General features: G+C 37.3%; 1 protein-coding gene across 2 annotated transcripts in view; it reads right to left on the reverse strand.

Annotated features, from left to right (window-relative positions):
• The window catches only part of LOC148674789 (dihydropyrimidinase-related protein 5), a 60,542-nt gene that overhangs the window by 10,252 nt on the left and 37,123 nt on the right, over positions 1 to 13,167 (reverse strand). For both annotated transcript variants that reach the window (XM_088625417.1, XM_088625415.1), the window contains exons 3-8: positions 9,709 to 9,867; positions 8,259 to 8,438; positions 5,259 to 5,327; positions 3,970 to 4,014; positions 1,345 to 1,420; positions 276 to 432 (exon numbers count right to left, since the gene is read on the reverse strand). In XM_088625417.1, coding sequence (XP_088481543.1) covers positions 276 to 432; positions 1,345 to 1,420; positions 3,970 to 4,014; positions 5,259 to 5,327; positions 8,259 to 8,438; positions 9,709 to 9,867 — 686 coding nt within the window. The remainder of the gene's footprint in view (positions 1 to 275; positions 433 to 1,344; positions 1,421 to 3,969; positions 4,015 to 5,258; positions 5,328 to 8,258; positions 8,439 to 9,708; positions 9,868 to 13,167) is intronic.

A 13,167-nucleotide genomic window follows, 5' to 3' on the forward strand; every position in this document is an offset into this window, starting at 1 on the left:
CGGGAATATAAAAAAAAAACATACAGTAGCTATGGATGCATTGGAAGTAAACTTGAAGTGACTGCTAAATTATTTAAATTAGACACAAAAGTAATACATTTTAAAGGAAATATAGTAATTTCAGAATATTGACAGCTCATCAATGAAGGACAGTTATATCAAGGCTTTAACAGACTAAACTCCGGGTGGCACTCTGAGCTCAGCTGAGCTTTTCCACTCCTAGGCCTGACATGGGAGCTGTGGTCCCTGAGGGAACAGAGAGTAGGCCTGCGTACTTTCCCAGCAGGCTCATCAGGTAGTTGGGAGTGTTGGGGTCCAGTCGGAGGGGAGGCACAGTAACATAGGCAGCAGCGTGCGACCAGTCCTGGTGGTAGTAGTGCAGTCCATTCAAGACGGCGTGAGCTACGGTCGTCTCCGCATGGACTACCTTGCCTGGTCCAACAGGGAGAACAGTGATCAATACACACAATATCATGCACATAATGCTACTGTTTAGCCCAATGTTACATGATGGTTATTTAATGCAACATGAGAAGATATTCCTAGACATAATATGATCATCTTACTGTTAGATATTATGTAAATAACATACAGTATCAATCTTTCTAGAAATCCACGTAAAGAAAAACAGAATTAGTACATACTGTTACTATTCTGAACTTTTGTTATTCTGATGGATCCTGTCCAGAGAAGTTTCCCTACATTATGTTGGCAGAAAGGTTTTATGTCCATTCAAGCAATCTGTCATTTAATCCTAGAGACTGTGTACGAGGTCTTGCCGTGTAAAATGAGGCTGTTACAGTGATCTTATTCCCCCAGGTAATTTGAAAGTATTCCCTGCTCCCTGCGGGCAGGAACCAATTGTTTTGGTGTAATGGGTTTGGTACAGTACTAGCAGGGCCTGTGTGGTTTCAATGATTAAAAGATTGTAATGGCAGCTCAAACGCAATGCTGCTTGTGCTTCAGAAAAACAAAAGGGAAGGTTATGATCTGGGTACACAGATGAAGACCAGCTTCACGTTGGAAAGTGGTCGGTTCTGCAGACCTGACAAATTACCTTGGCAGGACACTGCTATCTTTAGCATGAATTCTCCTGTACATTTTTTAAATTACTGCAATAGTAGTCTCCAGTAGAGCATTAAAGAGAAATATGTTTTGTGTTTCTAACCTCTGTGAAATCTTACAGTATATGCTTGCATATTACACTCTTTGGCAATAGATATACTGTGGGCTGATGTGTGCTAACTGGTGTTCTGTTACTGACTGTGAAAGAGACGGAGAGAAATTCTGCCATTAAGCCAGTGAAGAAGAGGAGAGGTGCAAGTGACTGAAGATGAAGCTTACCCTGCATCTTCGCAGTGGCTACGACATCCCCTGCAGACATGCTGGACACATTGACCAGATAGATGGGACAATGAGCCTTAGGAGGTGATAAAAAATGAAGACAAGTGAGTTTCACAGTTCACTTTTCTGAGTACTAAGTATCTTACATCTAAAGTGATGATTTTTCCCCATCCATCCATTTTCTTACCACTTTATCCAAAACAGGGTTGCAGGGGAGGCAGAGCCTGTCCTGGCACAAGGCCAGTGTTCCCAGAAGCCACTTACGTATCAATATGTATTTGGACTGTGTGGGGGGGGGACTGGAGCACCTGAAGGAAACCCACACAAAAATGGGGACACCATACAAACTTCACACAGATAGTACCTAAGGAATTGAACTCAGGGCCCCAGCACTGCAAGGCAGCAATGCTAACCACTGTGCCACCACACTGTGATTGTTTAAAAAAAAAAAAATCAAATTCAGGTACTATACGCACAGGTCATAAATTAACTGAAGGATAAGTTCACAAACTAGTGTATTATGAATTTATCACTTCTGATAAGCTGAAACCTGAAACCTGAGTTATTTTTAAATTCTGTACTCCTGCTGCTCTAACCTATTTAACCTATTTAGTTGGCAATTGGTACAAATGTAGCATAAACTGTGAATAACTTGTCTTGTATATATTTTAACAAAGCAATCTAAATACCATTCGTCAGGGCTGTACAAAAAAATTAACTGCTACCCCTATACATGTCTCCTGTTAATCCCACTTTTATTTGTGAATATTTAAATAAACACAAATGTTAAGACTTTATTGATAAGAATGAGCTTTTAATTTAATTATCTTTTTTTAATTTTAATACTCATCTTATTCTTTTTTTTTTTACCAGATCAGTCTGTACAGGAGCACTGGGCAGCTCTTGCTTCGAGTTGAGTCAGTGTTGTACTGTAGTTGAAAATCCTCACTAGAAGTCTGAAGAAAATGTCTAAACCAAAGATGACTGGGACACACATTTGCCTTTTCCTTATCTTATTGTATTTTGAGTCATGGAGATACTACTCTATAATACATCAATGTCAGACTCAATGAAATCAAAGGTGCCTACTTTCAAAAATCCGATGCAGTCACTACAGACATGCTATTTATTCTACAGTCCTGCAGAAAGTAGAACTCACTTTTTGTTTCTCATCACATTAAATGACAGACCCCTGAACCTGGCACGAAACGGATTCAGCAGTCGGCTTTCCAGCCATTGTGAAGAACAGCACCACTCTCCATTGTGATCTTTTATTAAAACAGTAAATCAGCCCAGAGGAATGTGAGAATAAAGGCAAGCCTTTCTACTAAATCTGTACAATCAGGAAAGCTCTACCAAAAAGGCAGCTTTACTGCCAAACCAACCTTTCAGATTGTTAGGAGTTTTATACGGTGTGCTGGAAATAACAGGGATCCCCCCAAAAAACTTAATCTTCAGGGGTGCTAAGAATAATAACAATACAGGAGGAGTGCAGCTACAATAAAAGTTTGTGCTTCGCTGTGAGCGTCTCTGTACTGTATCTGTTACTGTTGGGATTGTATGACTATATTCTAACCCACAGCAGACCTCGGCAGTTTGTACCTGGAGTCATAACACTGGGCCATCTTTTTATACTACTGCTTTGTGAACCCGTTGTCTTTATTAAAGAGAAAAGAAAATATTTCTGTTTGTAATCATTGTCTTGGATAATAAATTTATTGTTATTACCATTTTCGTAATACATTGGCCAAAAAGAAAAAAAATGATATACTGTACAGATACAGAGCTATCATACAGATAGGAGCTATCATCTGTAGAGCTACTAAATGTAACGTCCAATTAATTAATTGTGGTGCATGGGCTTAAGAAAGTAGAATCAAGTATAAAACCAAAAAGTATAGCTGAATTTAGAAAAGAACAGTCTAAAAACTAATGTTTTAGAATTAATAACTAGTCATTAATTTGTTGTTAGGACTTACTACAGATAATCACTCATATGAGACTCATACTAATAACTTGCTGACAACTACCACTGTCTGTATGTTTCATCAGTCACCAATGAACATTTCAGTCCAGAAACCCTATTTCTTAAACTGAGCATTATTTTAGACTTTGCCGAATTTTCTTTATTTAGGCAATATTCTGTATATTTTCTTGATTTCTCTGCTTTACAGTCATTCCTGGAACACCAGTACCACTTTCATAGAAGGATTGAACTTGTTTTCAACAAAAATGAACGACCTGTGCTGTGCCTTCTAAATATTAAAATTAGCAATGAAGTTACAATTGAATGAATAAAGCAGCTAGAGAATAAGAAGTGTCTGAAAGGTGATAAATACTAAAAATGATTGTTCTAAAGATTTACTGTAAACAAACCATTTTATTAGACATTTTTAATGCTTTTAACTCAGATGATAAGAAATCATACCTCTTGGAAATTTGGATTTGCTTTCCTATAGTCTGTTTACGGGGATAATTTCTGACTTTATTTAATCTTTCCCAGAAATAAACCAGTTCCAGTTGATATATATATTTACAGTATACGTCTTTTAAAAAAAGCCCATCACAGGAACAGATAGGGACTCAAACACACACACTGCAGTATATTATGAATGCAGTACTTACTCTGTTAGCAATGGTAATGGCACGATGAGTGGCCTCTGCCTCTAGCTGTTGGTGGAAAACAAAAGTTGCAGAAATTGAGAAAGAAGGATTTTTAAAGGAAAACCTTTAAACTGTGTTTCCCTATAGTGACTATAGTCCTTTTCTATTACACACCAAAGCTCACATAGTTTTCAGGCTCTACAGGCAAGTGCTCAACAAATAAAGCAGCATACAAGACATCATCACAACACCTAGACAGGACGGCCTTAATCTTATCAAACCTTTAGTGCTCCAAAACCCATTAAAAAAACTTTCTGACACTCTGATACCATCATGACACAATGATTCTAATGATTGTGACTGCTGATGCAGGTACAGTACAGTTTCATGGTGCTGTGTGCAAACAAATAAGGAGTCTGTTATAAAAGGAATATAAATATAATATATAATAACATAAATATAAATGGACTTAACAAGTCAGGGCAATGAGATTAAGCAACATAGTAATAGCTAAACTGCACTGTCTTTCTGCAATTAATACATTATGATATTAATCTTAAGTGTTTGGTTAAATCAAATATCAAATGCATGCAATTAGGGAATCCTGCATTAGGGTTTACTAATTGCATTGACGTGTTTCACATTTCTTTTAAAGAATCCATGTATTTCATTTATACTGTATATCCTAAAAATGGGTACTGAAAGGCAAGAGTGCCGTCCTTTATTGAATTTAGTACTTTAGTACAGTATGGAAATTGAAGAGATTGCAAAGCTCCTAAAGACTACCACTATCCCTGAGAGCCATTTACTGAATTGCATTGTACAGGTCCATATTCCTGTACAGTATGTCTACACCTAATGGAAAACTATACAAATACTTCACATGGTTCATCAGCTGTCTGCTCAGCAAATAGTAAAAACAACATAATTTTCAGACATACTCCCATGCATTACAACACAAAGAACAAAACACTAAACACTGGCAATTAAAATATCTTAGCATCACATATTAAAATTTGCAGAATTATGTCTTGGAAGGATAGAAGAACAGCTTTGAAAGCATTTTTATTCTTATCTTCAGGGAGCAAAATCGGCCCCTGAGAGTCACTCAAGTGTAGATGAAACAGTGCAAACTCCAGAAGCAGCAATTGATTAATCCCTTTACGTTCTTTACTTTCACTCCAGTGCCTTCACACAAGAATGAACGAATTTTCCCATGGAGCCAACAACTGCCTTGCACATCCCCCTGTAGGTTTCCGTGAGCTTGGGGATAATTCAGTGGGCACAGGTGGACCCGCCTGCCTGCTCACCTCCTCAGGTCTGCTGATCTCGATGCCCTCAGGCCCGCTGATGCCCAGGTCCAGCGCCTCTTTGGCCCCCTGTAAGACACAGACCCTTCATTTCCTACAGAGCAGAACCTGGCACCAACTTCTCAAAAGCTATTTTGAAAAACGTGATGTGATTAAATTTAAAATGTAAACAATCTCTGAGATTTTATGCACTTGTCTGTTGTGACACTGAGATTCATAGATCTAAATGATAAGGAAAACATATTGCATATTTCAATGCGTACATTCCGACAACATCAAGTTTCATTAAACCTAAAATGCTTGAGACATATTAAATAAATCTTAGAGTTACCTTACCTTAGAATTACCAGTAAGGTACAAAAACAAAGTTGGAAATACTATTTTAATTTAATATATCCGATAACATCCACAAGGTGGAGCTTCAGGGGCTAGAGTTGCTGCGCAACTGATCTTTAATGAAAACACCTGATTTCTTTTGTAAAGAACAAAAAATCCATGTTTAGCATCAAGGGGGTATTTATAGAAAGATATGCCTTATGAACCCTATTCCATTAGTTTGTATTCTAGATACTGTTTTAATAACGTCACTTCAAACATTACGATTTCTCCAATTACTAATTCAAAGTAACACCTGAAGAAGGCTCCATGGAACATTACTTGTTCCTCCACATACAGTACATGACCATTTAAGAAAGTTTAAGAAAGGGACATCTGTAAGTCTAGCAGAGCTGTAAGTACATCTCAGCTCTCACCTAATTCCCCACTAATCCACTTTCTAGTCTCCAGCAAAGAACTGTGTTAAGAGCACACTGATCACATTCATAGGATTTAGGGGTGATACCATATTTGCACAGCCCTTATTCAGTTAAGCAAACAGAAAAGGCTTTGATTTATCAGAAGGAGCAGGGTGATGTTACACATAAGTAGAAGGGAAATAGGTGGAGATAAAAAGCTAAGAAGTGTAGGGTAAGTATGACACATTTCATCTGCCCAACTGACACCACTGCCTGGACAATGTCCTTTTGTAAGAAACTAAAACAATTGTATCTTCAAGGGCAATTTTATTAGAGTTCTATGATGTCAAATGCATTTCGGAGAGAAATTATATACGTAAGCATGCCACAGTCTGTATATGGGCATTTGTGTTTCAACTCTTGTTCTTTGTGCATCATATATTGTTTGATCAATGCACTGCAAACAGACACAACTCAAGTAAGCAATTATTACCGCATGGAGACATTGGATTCACAGCAAAGAATAGGTTACATGAAAAGAGAGAGAAACAACAGATTTGAAATCAGTGTTATGTTGCTGCTGCCTGTTTGTTGTCGCTCCTGTATATGTCTCAGTATTCAACCAAATTTATAATGAGCCCTTCATGGTTTTTTGGGGGGACATGATTGATAAAAGGACTTTGAGTTCATGATAGAACATTGACCAGCATATTCATGCCACTTACACTTCCATCTCTAGTCATGGCTCTATTCTTATTATACTGTAATTATTAATTCTCTGAAGAATCTGACTCTGATTTTTAATTTTTAAAAGTGGCTCATGCTGGCCTTTGCATGCCTGTATTGTTGATTTTAGACCAAAAGGTATTTATTTTGAACATTTCTACTCTCAGCTGAGGGCCTGTTTTGTTTTTATTTTTAGCTTGTATTAATAATAACATAAATAACATTTTCTCCACTGTAAAATGAATGTGACATTGTTTCCTTTCTCTGGTGCGTCATTTGTATCCACAAGGGAGTGCTGACCTGATTTTTCAGTGTTTGTTAATCAGTCTGTATCAGCCTATTGTTCTGGCCAGAAGAATAAAGCCATTGGGCACATCAAAACTTCATAAAGTTAATGTATCAATCTACATAAGCCTCCCAATGCTGTGAACTAACACATTCCACACAGTAGTGTTGGAACATTCAAAGCAGAATTAACTTAAGGAATTGTTCTTTGTAATTATGGGAGAGTGACTTTGATTGGTTCTACAACATTTGGAGAAGGCAACTTCTGAAGTCAATTTGGAAAATTTCTGAAAAAGGTTACTGTATTTATTAATTCATTTTTAATTTTGCCCATCTCTTTATTTTGTGAAGTGATTCTATTATCTGTGTTGGCTGCCAAAGAAAGCACAGCCAGTTTCACACTTGTTTTTTTAAACCAAAGCACTGGAATGTACATATAAGGAGACTAGAAGGACAGCACAATGCAATCAAAAGAAAGGAGCAGGCCAGATTAACATCTTGATTATGCAGGGCAGTCAATCATATGTTTTTTCTGGTGAGCCTGTTGAATGCCCAGTGAACATCAAAAAAGAAAACACATAGTACGGAACCAATACATCCCACTTATCAAGCAGTAACGCTTGTGTGCCACTGGTTGGTGAAGGGTGGACCAAGCCACCTCAGGTGGATTCTCCAATAGTGAAGTGAAGCTGTCAGTAGTGATGAATCAAGGTTCTGGGTAGACCACTATGATTCACGTTAGTCAGGGAGCCACAGCTGTGCAGAATGAATGGTAATCTGATGTGGGCAGGACTGTCTAGTCACTCCAAACTCCACCTGTGACTGATGACAACCCGACTGGGGCACTGCAGTACATTGTTCAAGTACTGTATGTTCATCGTTCAAGTTTAGTAGTAACATTTTTTGATACTCAATATAAAAAATGTTTAAAATTAGAAAACAATATTGGGGCATCAGTGGTATTACAGCCACAGGACTTTACTCTTGCAAATAGATAATCCCTGTAATGAATAGGAATTTGATTCAAACAACATTCCCCCTTTTCCTTGTTTAAAATGTTAGTGCAGTGTACAGTATACAGCATAAGAACTATTTTCACCATCCACTCAAAACAAAGGTATTTATACACCTACCTGAGATTTCTATTTCAAGTGATAGGGGTGACAGTTTTGTTGATTGTGATTTTAGTTCCTACTTGACCAGGTCCAGTAATCGCGTTAGTTTGTGCAGTAATGTATATAACACAAAATCTCACCTCAGCCACAAGCTCTCCATTTTCGGCATGGACACGTGCCACAGCACCGATGTCCTTGCAGGTATAAAAGACCTGGTACAGTTCACTGTCTCTCAGCATGTACAGGTCTTTGTATGTCATGAACATCTGGAATGAGTTCACTCCCTTGTCTCTCACCAGCGTCTCCATTTCAGACCTCACCTGAGGAACAGGCAGGGCTTCAGTCATGGCAGTAAACAGGTTTGTAGACAATAACGTATTATTAATAAAGTAAATTAAAGTAATAATGTCACTTTGAGGAAGCACATTATAAATAACATGAATAACATCTAGTAAAGGAGCTGAAATTAGGGAAGATTTGATTTAATTTTCTTTTCAAAACACAAAACTCAACTTTCAAATGTTCAATTGGGGCTTTCAAATGGAGTTAATGGCATTTTTAATATTTATTCTTCAACCTGTTAATCTCAAAATAGCACATTATGAGTTTTAAGTTATTTGAGCACAGATTCACCAAAAATGTCAATTGGAATTCCACTATGTGAACACATATCTTATGCTTAGCTAAAAAAAATCGATACACACCCCACTTAAACTGCCAATACTTATTTTAACTACCATGTATTCAATCTGTTCTCTTAATTTTGCTTGTTTATTTTCGCTCAGTCAGTTGGCATTGAACAAAATCTGTTGGCTAACTGTACTCCTTACAATGTGTAAGGATTCTAAATAGTACTGTTGGTACGTTGTCCCAGCATGAAGATTGACAGCTGGCTGTTTCTATTAACATACTGTAAAGGAATTTTACAAAATATACTGTAGCTACTACACTATCAATTCAGTATTTTATAATTGCAGTTAAATTAAATAATTATCACAGCAACCTAACAAAGATAACAATGAAAATATCACTAATTCTTTTCTGTTCTAAGAAGATTATTATTTAATTATTTTACATAAGTTACATATACTTGTTACTTCTACAGCTTCTTCTTTTTTTCTTCTATAGTACAGACAACATTCAGGGTATTTTTTTCTTGTATCTACACACCTGCTGATACCAATCTCTGTGAGTCTTGTATTTATAGGACATAAAATGGGACTCCATCCTACTAAAAGTCAGTAGTGAGTAAAGTTGGAATAATTTGAGTAATACAAATAGAATATATAGATCTAAAAACTGTTCACAACTGGGAAAGTAAAGCTTGTTTGAATTGCACATAAAAAGAGAAAAACTTTTCTGATTAAAATCATCATGTTATTGCCATGTATTGCCAGAACTGGATCTCTCATTAAACAAAGAAAAAAAGGCAGATGGGTCCTGGATAGCAGGATAAAATGCTGTGAAAGTGACTTTTGAGTGCTGATATGAATAGTAGAAATCCAGCTACTCAAAAAAGAAAGAATGACATTGAAAGAAGCAATTTAGCCTATTTCCAGGAATGGATGAAGCAACATAGAGTCGATGTACCTTCGGGCTCCACCAGGTGACCCCCATGTGAAGTGCATAGTCACAGCAGGCCTTGGGGTCAGCCAGGGCTCGGCATTTGTCGTACGCCTCCAGCAGAGAAGTGTCTTTGTCTGGTAAGACATGGCCGATTATCATCGTTGTTCCTCCCACAAGAGCAGCCTGCATGCAGACAGACACTTCCGTAAGACAACAGCGCATAGCATTTACCTTTCACCCATGAGTACACACCTCTCCCCACTGATCTCTTGCTCTTCGGGGTTAAGGTTATTTTTATCGTTTGAAACGTTATTTCCAAGTTGACTGATATTAATAAAGAGGTAAAAGGTGAATTTTAGAAAAAGGTATTACCTTACAGTATAATCTCACAAACTGAGGCAAGTGCAAACAAAATAATTTCCTAAATTCAATGTCTAAATCATGATGAAACCTTTAATAAAGTCAGGTCATTCCTTATGAAAGCCACCATGGTTGTGGTGAATTAATCAATGCATGAGCTTTAAGTAATTAAGGAAAGTCTTGTGGATTAAAGTGGGCATGTAGATTCTTCCAGTGTGCAACCTATTTATTTTAGAAATTCATATTTAAAAATAATCTAATTTTGATTAATTAGAACCATCATAAGCTTTTATTTATATGGTAACATTTCCATTCAAGGTAAATTACATGTAAGCGAAAGTGTATATATAAGAGGAGATCATTATATTTTTTGCAAGCAAAGCAAAAACCTGTAATAAGTGAAATTGTATTAACATTTTTTGAGGGACTGTACAGTGTATAAAGTATAAGAGCTTTATACACTGTACAGTTTGTATGAAAGAGTCACAACAATAAGAATCCAAGTACATACTGTATGGAATGGCAAATCACACCTGATTTAGTGTGAAAGACCTTTCGCTGAAGAATTTCTTCATTACGACTGACCTCAGTCTCAACAATTACCAGTGCAGGATGGGTAAAAATAAAATTGGTTCCATGGTACACATCAACATTTTACTAAGAACAGCAATTAAGGGTCTAATTTTCCTGTTATGAAACTGTGACTCTTTAATGACTAAGAATTGTGGACACAACCATGTTCAATTGAATACTACAGTTCCTCTCTGGCCATCATAGTGCCAGTGCTGTCAGGTCAGTATTTGCAGAGACTATGCACTGTAATTAGACTGTGGAATTCTCATTATGTGCAAAACCCAGACTGTGAGAAGACTAATGGCAGACTGCCTAGTCATGTGTTCAATATGCTAATGCAGGCTAGACATTTCTACATGACAGATTTGAATCGCAATCCCCAGCCACAGTTCGCTCTGTCTGCTTACAGTCAATGTATTATGTATGAGCTCAGCCTTACTGCAAATACAGGGGACGAAATATCTCAGATGACTAGATTTTATTTCATATAATAAAAAAGCATTTGGAGACAAGGTGCTACTGTTAATCTTCAGATTTAGTAAATTGAGATATACAGTATGGTGTAATATTTTACTGTATGTGTTGAATGAAAAGGAAGCATTTTGAATTTATGTAAAAACACAAAGCGACTAGAAACAAGGAGTAATATTGCCATTCTGCAAGGGTGAAAAATATTCAAAGCAATTGTTTTTCTTCACAAGAGTGAAAAGGTGCCACTTTTTAAAAAACAAATAGAATAAAAAACAGAATTGTTTTCATTAAACCCAAGTCCTAGGCTGGATGCTGCTGTCACACACCCTTAAACAAGACACTCTGTGCAAATTACTCCTGATGTATAATTAGGTCTCCAGGTTGTCATTGAAAATGAGACTTTGGTCTCACCTGACTTATGTGACAAAATAAAAAAATGACAAAGCGTCATGACAATGAGTAGTCTTTTTTCTTCATGAATGTCTGTGCATTGATACTCTAATTTCTTCTATATCGGTAGTAAACTTTAAACAAACATTTCTCACATTATCTAATATTTTAAAATATTTTCAATTTCTTTGTTAATAATAATAATAATTGCTTACACTTATATAGCGCTTTTCTGGACACTCACTCAAAGCGCTTTACAGGTAATGGGGACTCCCCTCCACCACCACCAATGTGTAGCATCCACCTGGATGATGCGACGGCAGCCATAGTGCGCCAGAACGCTCACCACACATCAGCTATCAGTGGGGAGGAGAGCAGAGTAATGTAGCCAATTCATAGAGGGGGAGTATTAGGAGGCCATGATTGGTAAGGGCCAATTGGAAATTTGGCCAGGACACCGTGGTTACACCCCTACTCTTTTCGAGAAGCGCCCTGGGATTTTTAATGACCACAGAGAGTCAGGACCTCGGTTTTACGTCTCATCCGAAGGACGGCGCCTGTTTACAGTATAGTGTCCCCATCACTATACTGGGGCATTAGGACCCACATGGACCACAGGGTGAGCGCCCCCTGCTGGCCCCACTAACACCTCTTCCAGCAGCAACCTTAGTTTTTCCCAGGAGGTCTCCCATCCAGGTACTGACCAGGCTCACACCTGCTTAGCTTCAGTGGGCTGCCAGTTGTGAGTTGCAGGGTGATATGGCTGCTGAGTTACATTCAATGTTTTGTGCTGTTGGCATTCAAAAGTGGAGAAAACAATCATGTGAGCAACAAGCCTAACTGCATTTTGTAATATTTTTTTAATGCCAAGAAGTAATTAAAATATAGTAATGTTTGAGAAAAATAAAAAAAACGCAAATAAGAATAAAACTATACGTTATTGTGTTGCTGATTCTCAGTGGTACTGTATATGAAAACACACCCATCAGAGACTTAAACACTTTAAGGCAAAATTAATCTTTTACTTAACTTTTTTGATGATTAATTGGCTCACCATTTAGTTATTTTTCTTTAGCTTGTATTAAAATATCTTTAAAATTATAAACATGCTATTCATCAAATTTATAAGTGGCAGAGTTTAATGATAATCACTCATAATAACATGACAATTGGTCTCCCACTGAGGCTCCCATCATAAATGAATAGAGAGAGAGTAAACATTTGAGATTTAAGGAACCCATCAGTCCTGCCAGGCAGTGATTAGTAGAGTTCAATAACAGTTAGTTTACACCGATATCAAACGTGCCAAGTTAAGGCAAACTAAAGAAGGTCAAACAAAATATATTGAGACACTAGTTCATTTTTCAAATACAAGAGCAACAATAAAACAAATTTAAGAGTTTGTTTCATGATGAAACTGTGGGGGAAAATTTGGAGTTCATTAGTCAAACAGCAGGAGGCAATGTGGTGCAGTGGTTAACATTACTGCCTTGCAGCACTTATTACTTGGCCTTCCAGATGCCTGATTCTGTCTGCTTGGAGTTTGCATGGGTCTCCTCTAGATGCTTCGGTTTCTTCCCTCAGTGCAAAAACATACTGGTAGGTTAATTGGCTTCTAGGAAAATTGGTGCTGGTCTGACTGTGCCCTGTGATTAACTGGTTTACCATTTATGGAGATATCTGCCTTGT

Source organism: Lepisosteus platostomus, chromosome 3, assembly GCF_059453375.1.
Source record: "Lepisosteus platostomus isolate fLepPlt1 chromosome 3, fLepPlt1.hap1, whole genome shotgun sequence".
Taxonomy (NCBI): Eukaryota; Metazoa; Chordata; class Actinopteri; order Semionotiformes; family Lepisosteidae; genus Lepisosteus; species Lepisosteus platostomus.